The sequence below is a fragment of the Olea europaea genome, chromosome 2, assembly GCF_002742605.1.
Source record: "Olea europaea var. sylvestris chromosome 2, O_europaea_v1, whole genome shotgun sequence".
In the NCBI taxonomy this organism is placed as follows: Eukaryota; Viridiplantae; Streptophyta; class Magnoliopsida; order Lamiales; family Oleaceae; genus Olea; species Olea europaea.
In genome coordinates, this window is record NC_036238.1 from 4,686,962 (window position 1) to 4,703,253 (window position 16,292).

The window sequence follows — 16,292 nt, forward strand, 5'->3', positions numbered from 1 at the left end:
GTCATATAGTATTCACTAATTTTCTATAAAATAATTTTAAGCAATCAAAATATATGGCTTTGAAATCACTGCAATCAATTTACAAATCTCACTTTAAATATAGAAACAAAGTCGATTACTCCATACCGATTTGTTAAGTATGCTAGTTTAAGAGGTCATATTAAGTATTTAAGGTCTTATCAAGCATCAAACCCTTACTAAAAATGTCACATTTAATGATTTTATCACTTTATTGACATTAAGCCGCTGTTTAGTTTAGTGTAGATTAAAACCAAATTTTTAGTAGATTTTAATAAAAGTGAATGATATGTGTGATTAAAATGTTGTGGATTTCATGAAATACATGATTAAAATCAATGGTTATTTTGACTTGAAATTTGAATTTGATTGTAATCGAAATTAAACTAAGTCTAGGGAAGATCTATATTGTGAAAGTATTCCATTTGAAAATGGAAAATCTCATTTTCATTGTGGACGGCAACATAATCCCTATGAGTAATGCTACTTGCAGTCTCTCATTGTCATAGTCGTCCCACGTGGCATACATGTGACGGTTAATTATTTGATTTGATACCTTATAAATCAAATCACTAACCACTACATGTATGTCACGTGAGACAACTACGATAAAGAGCGATTACGAATGACATTATGCTAATCCCTATTTCAACCCCCTTTTTCTCCCTCATTGTTGCCAAATTGACACAACCAACCATAAATGAAGACAAATAAGAAGTTTTAGTATATTCTTAAAATAAAAAAAATGAAAATGAAGACAAGTAAGAAGTTTTAGTATATTCTTAAAATAAAAAAAATGAAAATGAAGACAAGTAAGAAGTTTTAGTATATTTTTAAAAAAAAAAAAATAAAAAAAAAAAAAAAAAAAAAGAGGAAAAGAAGCACTACAGTTTAGGTCCATTTAGTGTCATCATGGCTTGTAAAAGAGCAAAATTATTAAAATCTTTTATTATTATTATTATATTTGTCAATCATATTTAACAATAATAATTAATACATTTAACTGCCTAACCACTCCTGCCGGCCCACAGAAACTAGACATTGTGGTTGCCCTTTTTCTATAATTTGACATTATATAACAGCCTTTGGCCATGTACAAAGAACTACCTTATAAAAACCCTCTAACCTTTTCAATCCTCAACCACCTCCAACCGCCACAAGCCACCGTGCAACCGCCACCAACATGGAAGGCCCTGTGAGTTCATTAATTAAAAATCAAGTTTTTTCAAATGAAAGAGCTGATGCATCTGAAGAGAGTGGTTGGACTGCTTATTTAGAGGATTTTTCATTAAACCAAACAAAACATAGTCCTTCTTCATGTTCTTTGGATAGCTTTGGGAGCCCTTCTTTGGTATCTGATGCTGCATGGAACGGGTCCAAAAACAATCAAGTCGGGCCGTGTTCTTCGTTATTTGGCTCACAATTTCCTAAGAGATTGAATTTCAAGAATCATAGGATGAGTAAGAAAATATCTTGTGATGATTTAGAGGATACAGCTAGTTCTCCTGTCAACAGCCCTAAGGTGATCAGATGAGTTTAAATATAAAAGTACTGTAGCCCTTTAGATTTCTCGATCGATGGTGGCCCATAATTTCGATTAATCATTTCTTTGGATAGAAGAAGGTATCTCTAACCAACTTTGCTATTTATACAGGTCAGTAGTAATTGGAAACTAGTGGATACCAACCACAGAAGATCAGATGATAGTATAGCCGATTTAGTGGTGGTAAGAATATTTTTTTGGATTTCAGCTTATTTTCGTGTTGTGCAATTTATACTTATTGAAAAAGCAATCATCGTTGTGTATCGGATTCTATCTTTGTTGTCTCACCTAATATATTTCTTTTGGATGCTTCGATTCTCTAGGGTAAACAAGATGGCTTCGATAATTCATCTGAGTTTCAAAGAAACAATATGAATATTGCTGATGGAAGAAATATTGAAGGAATGGACCTCCAGAAAAAGGGATTGTGTTTGATGCCTATGTCCGTGTTCGTAGACTATCTTGGCTGACTAAACCCTCCTTCCCACACTCTTTTCCATCTCGCTATTAAGATATGGAGTTTCATCTCAAAAGGTCAACCTTCATAAAAGTTTTATTTCCTTTTTATTAGACGGGCTTTTAACATCTGCGCCACGCCCTTTTGTGCACAGGGCAATTTATGTTGCAAAACTCAATGTATGTTGTAAAGAAAAATCTCTCTGGTATTGTAAGTATACAATGAAACCAATGCAAGTCTGTGACAACTATTGAAAAAGCAAAGTTTCATACCCAGGTTTACCTCTTTCAAGCATGGATTATGTAAAATAAAATATGTTTTTTAGGGTTTGTAGACATAATTCAAATAGATAAATTATTCATTCATTCAATATTAGCATTGGAGCGACCACAACTTACTTATTTTTGAAAAATTTACAAATTAAATATTTAACAAATAAATGAATATGACCTAATACTATGAGACGGTTTGGAAAATAGTTTAAATAAGTTAACCGAGCTAAATTTAAATAAAATAGTTCGACATTTTATAACATCTCAAGTTTTAAATGATCAGGTTCAACGCGAGTTCAAATATCACTTTTGTGGCATCACTTAAAGATAAAGATTGGTCTTAAACTTTTAAAAAAGTTAGTTTAATAATATTTTCATTTGGTTATCACCACCTAATTTTTTTTAAAAAAATGAAAAAAAATAAAAATTGATAACGTATTTTTTATGTGAATAAAGGAGGCCATATTCAACCGTCGAATCTAAATAGGTACAAATTCTTATGCCCACAAAGCCATAAAAAAAAAAACCAATAATAAATTAAGAGGGAAAAAGGATTTATTAATTAGAAAATTAGAAAAAAAGATTCGAGGAAAGTGTATTGCAGGCTATATATATACATTAATTAAAATAATTTATTGGTGTCCGATTCGGGTAACCAATAGTCAGGTACCCTTCCATGTGCATACTCATTAATTCAGGTCTATATTTGGGACCTAAGTGAAAAATAACTTGAAAGGGATGTTGAAAAGATTATTGTCAAAGTTTAAAAAATAATCAGGCCAATATTATCGATTAAAGAGCTAATAGCATGCATGATCAGACTTTAACTCTGATCAAACTGTGAAAAAAAAAATGTAAAGTGTAATTAGATAGCAAGACACGTTTTAAGTTTTTACGAGCCTAATTGAATCTAGACGAAGTCTAAGTATGAAAAGAATAAAGCATTGCTAGATGACAAGACAAGCTTATCGTATATGTGCACTTTTTAGAACAGTGATTGGAATGCGTGTATGAACGTATTGAATATTAGATCGTACGACAATAGTAGCATATAAATGTTGAGATAGTTATCAACATCCAAATGTTGAAAATTTGGTAGACAAAAGCTTAATTTGGGTTGACTTACATTATACTACGCACATCACGCATTTTTCTTTGCTAATCACAACTTTAAATCATCATTATACAAAGATAATAATAGAAATGTATTATAAAGTAACAGGCAAATGTTTTTGTGTCTAATGATATTCATTGAATGCAGAATTTAATAATTTGGGAATATTGCATTGTTGGTTCCATCTATGTTTGGGTTTGGCTCATATTTATAGATGGTTTACAAATTTTTAAATCACTTTTTAATCATATATTTCGAGAGACGTACAAAACCAGTTATTTTGATGGTTAAAAGTCATTATTTCTTTAAGAAGCGATTGTAACATTATTTTTATTTTTAGAAATACAAAATAAATTAAAATTGACAATAAAAATGAAAAAGAAACAAGAAAAAAATAATAGCAAACAAAACCTCGAACCACACCTCCTTCCCTACGTGTAACATCCCAGTTTTCATAATTTTTCAAGAAGTTTTGGGAATAAAATATGATTTTTAGGAAGTATCTTTTTTTTTATATTGTTTAATTCAGTATAACAAATACGACCTAAATGGATCGATTAATCAAATGATGATACCGTGGAAAAATAGAATTGTCGACATAAGCTCCTCCATGACAGTGATGACCTAAAAATGTTTTTCTCATGTTGCCCTTCCGGTGCTCAAGTCAATATACTAACGGGTAAGGAAAAGGGCAACATAAGTTACATTAAGTAAAAGTAGAGAAATGATGCATTGTAACTATCTTTACATTTTTTCGTAGGCAATCCACATAATGACAGGATTTGTTAGCGGTGAACACAAAGACGAATATTATTCCGATATTGTGGAGTAAGCTATGTTGCAATTGTTTGATAGCAAGACAACCGTTGTCCTCTTTTGAGACTCCATTCGAGTCTCAAGTACATCTTGACTCTTGTATCACAAAATTTAAGATCAAGGGGCTCGAAGGTGTCCACTATGCAGCGCAGAGATTTCCAATCAGCCTCATATCCCTTTCGACGACTTTGGCGTAATATTTGTGTAGGTTTTTTGTTTTTTTTGTTTTTTGTTTTTTTGACACTGTTGACTTAGTATCAATAGTAAAAAAGTTTGTTTATATTGTGACAAAACTTGTATTAAGATACTTGAGCGTCTTCAACAAATATTAGGCACGTTGAATTATGTACTCTTTTTAACCATTAGTTTCTAAACGTGTTTTACACATTGTATGTATGACAAATGAATTTATAATTTGAAAAATGTAATTATTTCAATTATAAGATCTTTCAATGTTTAACATAGTCGAACCAACTCTCTATAATTAAATGCATTCAAAATATTTTAATTTTCATTGCTCTATGTATTAACCTAATTAAATAATACTCTATCCGTCCCATTTATATAGGTTAACTTTCCTTATTTTCTTGTCCCAATTATACAATCATGTTTTTTTATTGAGAATGTTTTATTTTGTTCGTTTATTAATATACATTTATTTAATTTGCCTAATTATAACAAATTTGCCGAGTTTAATTTTGAAATTGTACAAATATAAATAAGGATAGATTAGAAAAAAATTTTGGCAAAAATTACTTTTTCAATAATATTGATTAAGATTTCTTAATCCGTATAAATAAAATTAGCCTATATAAATCGGATGGAGGGAGTATATACAAAGAAAATGGCAAAAATAATATAATAATTTTGAGAGAAACTGGTGAAAATAAAAGATTGAAAATAATAATAAATACAAATTGATAATAATAAAATTAAGTGTTAAGGATATAAAAAGATCGTTGGAGTATTTAAAATTTATAAAGGATAAACCTATTTGTCCAGGCCCTCAAACAAGGGCAGCTACTTTTCTAAACAAAGACAAATTCTGGAAAAAACTAACTAAAAAAATCTCCATTAATTTAAATGATGAAATTTGGTCACAAAATATGTGGGCTCAAGCACTTGAGTTCGGCTGAGAGAGTCATTTTTGTTCAATTAGTGATATTATTCATCCAATTTCAACAATGTTGATTGAGTCGATCAACATTTTCAATTGCATCATAGACTATCTTATGCTTGCGGTAATTTCAAACACAAATGTACAAAATACATATATTTTTTTCACAAAGGAAAAAAAAATTGTTTGGATTGGGTCGATTTATTTTGTTTATTTACTTTTTTTCATACTTGTACATAATGCAGTGTCCATAATGACATCCATCATCTTCAAATGAAGGGGACCCATTTCGGATAAAAGAATCTTAATATAACTCCTACTTTTAAATATCACATTTCATAAATATCAAACTCATTAAAATATTTCAAAAATCAGGTGGTAAATAAATTTATTAAATAGAAATTTCGGAACTATGGACCTAGTTGTTAACCATACCAACTTAACTGTAATCAAAATTGTATCAGTTTGACTGTCTATGACCAGATCAATCCTAAGTCACAACTGGTCACGATCACCAAAAATAGAATCACCACATATTAGAAAATCACCGACACTGTAAAACACCAACAACCATCCCAAAACTCTGGTTAAACAAAATATCCGATAAAAAACCACCCATCGCTAAAAATTTGTTAAAACTATGGTGATTCCATCTCCTTCATTACCAAATCCAACACCAAAATCAATTTTCTCTCCTCCACCACCCATGAGCTCATCTCCACTATTCAATCACTCATAGACTCATAGTCATCACCACCACCACCTGACAGCTTACCAACACTTTCAATTTTCTCGCCACCACCCGTGAAGCCACCTCACCACCATCGAAGCAGTCTCCGTTACCTCTAGTAATCTATCCATCACCACCTGTCCATCCATTGTCCCGTCGCTTGAATTTACATCTGAAAATTTCTAGTTGGACTAGAGATCGATTTGGTGGTGGTGGTGGTGGGTATTGTGTAGTGACACATAGAAAAAAGGGAGAAAATGAGTTGGGAATGAATTGGGAATAGGGTGGGGTTGGGTAAATAAGTAGATTAGGTTTAATTAAATTTTTATTAATTGCAATTATTAAAATTTAATTATCACCCAATTTGTGAAATGAAAATTAATTCCCTTGATTTATGAAAATTAATCTTTAAATGTAGGGTTCTAGGTAATTCTCTCGGATAAATTATATATTTTTTATTTGAATGTGTCCTCTATCATGTGAGTGGTGGATACCGTTATGAACACCCTAATGTACGTGTAGTATAACTTTTTTTTTTTTTTAAAACCTAAAACTAACCCGATATGATCAGTTTGATTTTACTCAATTAATGGTTTAAAGTTTAAAACCAAACCGATCAAGTTTGGGTTTTGAACCAACTAAAGTTGGATCCAATTATTTTTTTTGTTAAATTTGGATAAATTTTTCAAATTTGAAATTACTTAAAAAATCTTTTTTTTAAATACCTATATAAGGAATTTCTTCTGGAAAATAATGTATAAATAAGTTTAAAAATGTATGAAGCTTTATTTTATTTTATTTTTTTTACAATTTCTTGGGATTTATCTATTTTACTATCATGTTCTTAATTTGTACTTTATTATCAAATAACATTTCATTTATATGCAATGTTCATGTGAATGAATCTATATAAAGAAAATGGTCGTTTATAAATTATAAGCCCTTCTCGTATTTTTACCATTGTGTTAATTTAAAATTTTTTTTAATTTTAAATATTAATTTTTTAATTCATCAGATTGGGTTGGGTTTAGTTGAGTTGGGTTTTAAATCATATTTCATGACCCAAATCAATCCAACCCAACCTAACCCAATTCAACTTAAAAAATAACCCAAACCAATCGATTTGATTTGAATTGATCGGGTTGAGCGATTTGGGTTGGATTTCGCACATGCCTAATTTCTGTCTTGCCCAATACAAGATGTATCCAACCTCATTTTTCTATATACAACTTGGCTCAATCACATACAATCCATCTATCATTCCGAAGCTGGGCTCCAATTTCGTTCCTTTTTCAGTCCTCCCTCTTAAATCTTAAACAAATATATTATTACATAATGGTAATAACTAGAATAAGGCTAGTGATTCCAAATTTTGCCTCTTTATTGGTAGTTTGTGACCCAAACTTTTGGTAAAAACCAAGTAACGCCTAAGAGATAAATAAAAGGATTTCATTCGTTATTTTGGTATATTGTTGAAGTAACGCCTATCTTTATTAAATTCCAATTGATCAACAAAGTTCCCTTTCTATTATCGCCGGCCTTGCACAACATTGTACCACCAAACATAAATAAATATTACATACGTCACCAACGAATTACAGCACCGAATAATGTTAACTTTCCCTCTCTGTCCAAAACCCACCACCTTGAACTCTCTCTGATACTTGTTTCATCAAGATGAATGACCTTCTCACGGTAAGAATACAATTTGTTTATACTGAATTTTGTTTGTTTTTTCACTTATTCTAGTAGATAGATTACTCTTTGGTTAATTTGCTATTGGAAAGTTGATATAATATTTTTTTGGTAAGCATCGGGCTTTTCTTAGAGCAGGGTTGAAGTTTAAATTTTTAATTGATATTGAATTTGATCCTTTTTTAGATAAAACCCAATTTGATATCTGGAGTTTGAATTTCTAATGATTTTTATTTTCCAAGAAAGTGCATAAATATCGAATTTTTATTTATTAGTAGTGCCTTGAATTATGCTATCAGTGATTAGTTGTTTTTATGTCTTAAAATTGTTTTGAAAAGAAGTCTCGAGTCTTTTTTTTTCCAATGAATTTTGTTGGATGATTGTGCTTTGTATGAATTCAATTAGTAGGTGATGTTTCCATATTTTGTTACTATCATGGTTCTATTGATTGAAATTTGTAATACTATGATCACTCCAGCTCATATTTTAAGGATTTTCAGGATTCATTCGTCGGGGATGCCAAAGGCAGTCCTCTGAGAGAACCTGATATTGAGATGGGCACCCAGTATCCCAGGAGTAACTCGGATGTGGGAATGGAAGGATTTAATAAGCAGGTATATTAATATGCCCCTTTTATACTTTCTTTACATATAGTGTTTCATTACTCAAGCTTTGCGATTCATTTTAGCACTTTTATCCATCATTCTTGTAGGTACAAGAGGTTGAGAAACAGGTGGATAAACTGTCTGGTTTACTTACAAAACTTAAGGTATAAACGATACTCATATCAATACTTTTCTCTCAGTGATGAATGAAGATAATTAAAAGTTATTTTCTTTGTACTTTTTTTTTTTTTTTTTTTAAATCTATTGAACCTTGTTTGACCATCTATTTTTTAGAATAGATGCATGATTTCTCTTGTGATCTTCTTCTTCTTCTGTGTTGTTTTCTTCATGCTCAGGCTGAATGCACATCTTTACTTTCTTCATTTGCCTTTACGGTCGTGTTAAAAGATCTTGATTATTAGTTGTATAAGAGATGAAATGCTACTTGTCGTGATTCTTAAGTGAAAATTTTCAAATGGCTAAAGATGCTGATGCAATGCTTCTTGTGGTGTTGCTTCTCCTCGTTTTCTTCTGCAGCTGCTTCTTTCTTGGAGGCGCTGTTTGGGGGTGCATCAGCATTAGCATCACACTTAGAATCTACTTTAGAAATATAATTTTAACTTGCTAAAACTCAGTTGTCAATGTTAAAGGAATTTAAAACTTATTATGACAAAACTGATGTTTAATGTATACCTTCCAAATTCTGAGAAGCATAGATCCCAGTCTTTTGGATATATGAGAAAAGAAGTGTGAAATCTAAGCCCCTGTTTGATAGTGACTTTAATTTAGATATTTATCCAAGTCAAAGTCAACAATTTATTTTAACCATATATTTCATGGGTCCCACATCTTTTTAACCACGCACTTTATCAATTTTATCAAAATTTGCTAAAAATTTGATTTTAATCTCCACTAAGCAAGGGCTAAATTACATTCAAAAATCCCTCGACTTCGTTTTTTCTAAGTTAAAAGTTGACTGTACAATTTTTGATTGCTTCGATTCCAGAGTTTCCAAATTACATATAACTTAAAGCTATATGCTATTGGGAATTTAATTTCTTACAAAAAGTGTTTTCCTAAGCTACAAACTGATTCAGTCCAAGCTTCCACCTGGTCTATGAAAGTTCTTATTCATCCTCACTGAAGATGTGAATTAAAGTTATAGTTTGTCAATATCTTAAACTCGTATGAGAGACAATCATTTTATTTAACTGGTTTTCAGCATGCATGTGCTTGACCTAGATAAAGAGATCTAGCCCTCTCGTAAATGGATAAAACAAGGGCATAATAAATAAATTATTCTCTCTGTAATGGCAGTTTAGTTGGTGTTTCACGCTCTTGTCCCATTTTCAAGGTTCATTTATTTACCTTATATGAGTAGTTGAATAATAAAGATTTTGGTACAAGATGCATTTTTAGCAGAATTGCTGGGCTGCTATCTTGAATAAGAAGTAAAAACTAAAAAGTTACATTCGACAAAAATAATTCGCACCTGATCAACCTCATCAAATTGAATGAGAATTTTCTGAAGTTAAGTTGGAGAAGAATTACGTAGTTATCATGTCTTCCACTTGTGACATCGTGCTCCTGAATGGTTTGCCTTCAATTTACTAATTTAAGTGGAGCATGAAAAGTCAATATGTGCATAAAATTATCTATTTCATTTCATTCATGATAAAAAACCATACTTATGAGCAGTTGCTTTATGACCTCCAAAAATATGGGTATTTGAGTCTTCTTTAATTGGATAATTCATCGGTGATAATTTTTCCAGGATGCCAATGAGGAATCAAAATCAGTTACAAAAGCATCTGCCATGAAAGGTGAATGTTTCATCTTTTATATTGCCTTCTAATGACTTTCATCTTTTATATTGTATCCTTATTAACTGTATGAACTACAAACTGAGAAAGGTTCAGTGGCCTTAGAAACTTCTCTGTCGATCAGATTTCTTTGGCCTCTAATAGCCCCTTTGGACCCCTTGAAAAACTAATAAATAAATAAATACATATATATACACATGCCATGTGTACGATATATTAAAATTAAAACACATATATGCCTCATGCGTACAACATACTTATATGTATAATTTAAGTGCTTTATTAGCAGCAGCAATGACAATAAGCCTTGTTCTCATTAAATTTCGGGTAGACTATACATGAATCATTTTTCACGACTCCTTTCAGTTCAAACAAGTGCCTTAATTATCATTTTTAACTAATAAGAGGATTTCATGTTTATTGCACTAATTTCTTAGTAGAATTAATCTGTTGAAGTAACTGTTATTGTATGCAATTCTCGTTTTCAGCTATCAGGAAGCGTATGGAGAAAGATGTTGATGAAGTGGGAAAGATAGCACGGAATGTGAAAGCAAAAATTGAAGCAATAAATAAAGATGTATCACTCTTAAAAATTGTTATTGAAATTTCTTCCGGCATTTTCTTCATAATCTTATGCAATATTAGTAGTATAAACTGATTTGTATTGCCTCGTCAGAACTTAGCCAATCGACAGAAGCCCGGGTGTGAAAAAGGGACAGCTGTTGATAGGTCAAGGATGAACATGACAAAGTGCGTTATGGTGGAGAATACAAGTATCTGTTACACAGCTTCTTTATTTTTGGTTTAGAAGTAATTTAATCATATTTTTCTTTGTTCCAGTTCCTTGACGAAAAAGTTTAAAGAACTGATGATAGCATTTCAGGTGTTGTCTCATTTCACATTGACAATAGTTTTGCAACTGTTGCCCCACTTATTGGAAGTATCTCACAAATTATTCTGTTTTCTTCTGACAGACCTTGAGACAGAAGATAGACGAGGAATATCGTGAGGTGGTGGAAAGAAGGGTGATCACAGGTTTGAATGATCAGATGTGCATTAGACCAGAATTCGTTTCTTCTTTTTCATTTTTTGACTTTTTTATTTGCGTTCAATTTTGTCAACTAACTTTTGCTGTAAATTTTCCTGGTTGACAGTCACTGGAAGTAGACCAGATGAAGAGGTGAGTCTATTTTCTGTTTGTAATATTTGAGTTCTAGAGAACATAGATGATATCATAATAGCTGAATCCGCCATTGACAGACAATCAACAACCTTATTGAAACTGGAAACAGTGAACAAATATTCCAGAAGGCTATCCAAGAAACAGGACGCGGGGAGGTAATATTTCTGCTCTATTTTAAGTTTTATGTATCTTTTTTCTAATCCCTCAATTCGAATTTACAAATTGCACGACTGAAATTACTGTTGGATAATTTAATGCTTTAAATTACTGGATCTTTCATGTTAAATCATTGAGAAATATAAGAATTAAAGCGGAAGCATACCTGAATCTGACATGGTTAATGCAATATGGATTTCGCGGTATGATCTTCCAAATCTACACGCAGTCTCCTTTTCCTCTATGTAATGAGATGCAGTAGAGAATGAATAATTCGTTGCGTGTGATCTGGGGACCATAACCTATTTATATGAGGATGCCCTTTGACCTAATTCGGCCCATCATAGAATTAGGACTTGGGCCCGGTCTCTACACATATGTAAACCCATACTTTAATTGGATACATTAAAGCCCAAAATCAAAACTTTATTAGATCACTTTAATCGGACTCGACCGAATTCGATAGCCTATAATTTAACACACAATTATTTACACATACAAGTCCATCTTTAATTAAAAATCTTTATAATCTCCCACTTGGGCTATATGTGTCACCTTATAATTGTGCATTAAACATAACCTTATGAGTACTCAGAATTTTGCTATCATTACCGAATGTATCCCCAAACAATCCCGTCCATCAATCATATCAACATAGGATCAAAGCGGCTTTCGCTACTTTCACGTAGCTAAACCCATCAATGGTCACGTATATCAATATAACCGAATGACATGGATCAAGCATGGATGTGTAGCATGGAAATTACATGTAATGTGATCTGTAACATGCCTATTTCCAACTGGTCCACCTTAATACCTTAGTGAGATTATTTTAAACAAGTTCAGAGATAATTAACCAAATAACTTTATAACTGAAAATAACTTTAACTTTAAATCGTATCAAAAATAATAGTACATGTGTCCAATATGAAAAGCAAAAATGCAAACTCCCACTGAAACTAGATATCCTCAAGAGACATTACACCCATATGAGCAGTGTGCTCATGAAAGACCTTGGGTATCAATCCCTTAGTAAGCGGATTCGCAATCATGGAGTTTGTCTCAATATGCTCTATTGACACCTGTCTACTCTGAACTCTTTCTTTAACAGCAAGGAACTTGATCTCTATGTGTTTTGACTTTGTCGAGCTCCTGTTGTTATTGGAATACAACACTGCTGATTTATTGTCACAAAATATCTTAGGTGGTCTTTCTATATTGTCCACAATGCGCAGCCCAGTGACAAAATTACGCAGCCATATTCCATGATTTGATGCCTCATAACACGCTATAAACTCCGCTGCCATGGTGGAAGTAGCTATGAGTGTCTGCTTAGCACTCCTCCATGAAATAGCACCTCCAGCAAGCAGGTAAATATAGTCTGAAGTGGATCTCCTACTATCCCGCGAAATCGGAATCAGAATAACCGATGATCTCCAACTGATCCGATCTCCTGTATGTGAGCATGTAGTCTTTTGTTCTCTGTAAATACCGCATGACTCGTTTGGCTGCTTTCCAATGATCCATTCCCGGGTTACTTAAATATCTCCCTAGCATCCCAACGATGTACGCTATATCCGGACACGTACAAACCTGAGCATATATCAGACTCTCTATAGCTGAGAAATAAGGAATCTTCTGTATTTCTTTAATTTTCAAGTCATTTTTAGGGCACTGACTTAAGCTGAACTTGTCATCTTTAGCCACAGGGGTGTCACATAGTTTACAATCTTGCATGCCATATCTTTTAAGTACTTTTTCGATATAGCTCTTTTGTGATAATCCAAGAATACCTTGAGAACGATCTCGGTGTATCTGAATTCCTAATACAAAAGAGGTATCACCAAGATCTTTCATCTCAAAATTCTTTGTCAGAAATATCTTGGTTTCGTGCAATAAGCCTATATCGTTGCCGGCAAGCAATATGTCATCGACATATAAAACCAGAAAAATATACTTGCTCTCACTGAACTTGTGGTATATACAATCATCAACCAAATTCATCTCAAAACCAAATGAGATGATCACCTGATGAAACTTGTAATACCATTGACGAGATGCCTGTTTGAGTCCATAGATAGATTTCTTTAATTTACAAACCATTTGTTTTGCATCGTCCGATACAAAGTTTTCTGGTTGTACCATATAAATTGTTTCATCAATGTCACCATTGAGAAATGCTGTCTTAACATCCATCTGATGTAGCTCAAGATCGAAATGCGCTACCAATGCCATTATAGTCCTGAAAGAATCTTTCGAAGAAATCGGAGAGAAAGTCTCTTTATAATCGATGCTTTCTTTCTGTGTAAAGCCCTTTGCGACAAGACGAGCATTATACCTCTCTACATCACCTTTCGAATCCCTCTTGGTCTTAAATATCCATTTGCAACCAATGGGTTTCGCACCTTCAGGCAATGGAACGAGGTCCCATACGTCATTGTCCTTCATGGACTTTATCTCTTCATTCATAGCTTCGAGCCACTTTTGAGAGTAAGAACTTTCCATGGCTTGACGGAAGTTGATCGGATCATCTTCCACCATTCCAATGTCAACTTCATGTTCTTGAAGAAATACGATGTCATCATTCGAAACCGCACTTCTCCTTTCTCTAGTGAATCTTCTTAATAACATTGGTTCTTGAGGGTGTAGAGTTTGTTCTTCTCGAACAATTTGTTGATCTTGAGAGGGAGGTATGACATTGTCTTGATCCAGAGTTGCTTCTTGAACAATATCAGGGATAGAAATCTGATCATTGTCAATGACAATTGGAGGAATTTCAACATATTCCTCCTCAAAGACAAAGCCTGTAACCCTTTCTCCCCCCGCAAACTCAACATCCTCAAAGAACCTAGCATTTCCTGTCTCGAAAATTGTCTTAGTTGTGGGATCATAAAACTTGTAACCCTTGGACCTTTCAGAATATCCAATGAAATAGCAACTGATGGTCCTTGCGTCCAGTTTCTTTTCATTTGACTTATAGGGCCTTGCCTCAGCTGGACACCCCCAAATATGTATATGCTTCAAACTAGGCTTCTTGCCCGTCCAAAGCTCATATGGGGTTTTATCAGTAGCCTTAGTTGGAACTCTGTTGAGTATATAAGCTGCAGTCTTTAATGCTTCACCCCAAAGAGATTCTGGTAAGGTAGAATGACTAATCATAATCCTCACCATGTCCTTAAGCGTTCTGTTTCGTCTTTCAACAACACCATTCATAGTGGGCGAACCCGGCATAGTGTATTGTGGGACGATACCGCATTCCTCTAGGAATTTAGCAAACGGTCATGGACGTTGTTCACCTGAACCGTCACATCTGTCATAGTATTCACCCCCACGGTCAGATCTGACGCTTTTAATCCTTTTGTCGAGTTGGTTCTCAACTTCAGCTTTATAATTTTTGAACACATCCAGTGACTGTAATTTTTCATGAATGAGATATATGTAGCCATATCTTGAAAAGTCGTCTATGAACGTTATAAAATATTGTTGACCATTCCAAGAACCCGTAGGGAATGGTCCACAAATATCTGTATGTATAAGTTCTAAGACGTCCGAAGTCCTATTGGCTTGAAATCTCCTTTTGTTGGTTTGTTTTCCCTTTATACAGTTGACACACAAATCATAGTCTGTGAAGTCAAGAGGGTCGAGAATCCCGTCAGACACAAGTCTCTCAATTCTCCTTTTGGAGATGTGACCTAATCTCTTGTGCCACAACGAGGCAGAATTCTCGTCGTTTAATTTTCGCTTTACACCTCGAGTACTTACATGTAAGGTTTCATTATAAGAAGCAATTGTATCAATTGAATAAAGATTATCGTAACCTGATAAAGAACCGGAACCAACCAATTTTGAATCATGAAACAAACTAAATTTTCCATTTTCAAGAGAACAAGTATAACCAAATTTGTCCAAAACAGAAATAGAATTCAAATTCCGTCTAAAAGACGGTACAATAAATGTCTCAACAAGATCCAAATAGAATCCAGTCTTTAACAATAATCTAAATTTTCCTATTGCCTCTACTTCCATTCTATTGCCGTCGCCAGCATAGATGTATCTTTCACCATCACTTGGTTTTCGGCAACTCAGGCAACCCTGCATAGACATACTGATGTGAGTTGTTGCACCAGAATTTATCCACCATGTATGTCTAGGTACCGAAGTTAAATTAACCTCAGAACAAACCAAATGAAGAAGAGTACCTTTCTTTACACGCCATGCGTGGTAATTGGTGCAATTCTTCTTCTTATGACCTGCAGCTCCACAGAAGAAACAACCGCCTTCAGTTGGTTCCTTATGCTGTTTCTTTTGCGGTGCCGTACCTGCAGCTTCCTTATTAATCTTCCTTTTCTTGTTGCTTTTATCCTTAGAGGTGGTGGCTAAATGAGCACTTTCTGTCTTTTCATGCTTCAGTCTTTCCTCTTCCTGGACACAATGTGAGATGAGCTCATTAAGGGATCAGGAGTCCTTTTGACATTTATAGCTCACCTTGAATTGACTGAAATGTGCCGGAAGGGATATCAGAACCAAGTGCACTAACAAGTCTTCAGATAAATCCAACTTGAGTGCCTTTAGTTTTGAAGCAATGTGAGACATTTCCATAATGTACTCCTGAATGTTTCATTTCCCTTTATACCTTATTGAGACAAGATTTGCCAAAAGTGTACTTGTTTCAGCCTTTTCATTCTTGGCAAACCTCTTCTCAAGGTCCTCAAGGAAACCCTTAGCCGTAGTCACCTTATCAGACATAGTGCCCCGGAATGCTT

The 16,292-nt window shown here is 33.4% G+C and overlaps 2 protein-coding genes across 2 annotated transcripts; both read left to right on the top strand.

Annotated features, from left to right (window-relative positions):
• The first annotated feature begins 1,107 nt into the window (after positions 1 to 1,107).
• On the top strand, positions 1,108 to 2,289 carry LOC111409215 (vascular-related unknown protein 1). The gene is made up of 3 exons (XM_023039226.1): positions 1,108 to 1,540; positions 1,673 to 1,744; positions 1,885 to 2,289. The coding sequence occupies exons 1-3, from the start codon at positions 1,202 to 1,204 to the stop codon at positions 2,029 to 2,031; spliced, it is 558 nt and encodes a 185-aa protein (XP_022894994.1). The 5' UTR covers positions 1,108 to 1,201; the 3' UTR covers positions 2,032 to 2,289.
• A 5,282-nt stretch (positions 2,290 to 7,571) lies between these two features.
• Positions 7,572 to 11,603, top strand: LOC111409224 (syntaxin-132-like). Its single transcript, XM_023039235.1, has 10 exons — positions 7,572 to 7,762; positions 8,263 to 8,376; positions 8,475 to 8,531; positions 10,142 to 10,190; positions 10,679 to 10,767; positions 10,867 to 10,940; positions 11,031 to 11,073; positions 11,165 to 11,225; positions 11,345 to 11,370; positions 11,451 to 11,603. Exons 1-10 carry the CDS (start codon positions 7,745 to 7,747, stop codon positions 11,571 to 11,573), a joined length of 654 nt encoding a protein of 217 aa, XP_022895003.1. The 5' UTR covers positions 7,572 to 7,744; the 3' UTR covers positions 11,574 to 11,603.
• The last annotated feature ends 4,689 nt before the right edge of the window (positions 11,604 to 16,292 follow it).

Bases quoted from the DNA above. Each gene is read 5' to 3' on its own strand.
- LOC111409215 (XM_023039226.1), top strand. From the start codon at position 1,202: ATGGAAGGCCCTGTGAGTTCATTAATTAAAAATCAAGTTTTTTCAAAT. The intron at 1,541-1,672 runs GTGATCAGATGA...CTATTTATACAG, and splicing joins CTCCTGTCAACAGCCCTAAG to GTCAGTAGTAATTGGAAACT. The intron at 1,745-1,884 runs GTAAGAATATTT...TCGATTCTCTAG, and splicing joins GTATAGCCGATTTAGTGGTG to GGTAAACAAGATGGCTTCGA.
- LOC111409224 (XM_023039235.1), top strand. The intron at 11,074-11,164 runs GTGTTGTCTCAT...TTCTTCTGACAG, and splicing joins AACTGATGATAGCATTTCAG to ACCTTGAGACAGAAGATAGA. The intron at 11,226-11,344 runs GTTTGAATGATC...CCTGGTTGACAG, and splicing joins GGAAAGAAGGGTGATCACAG to TCACTGGAAGTAGACCAGAT.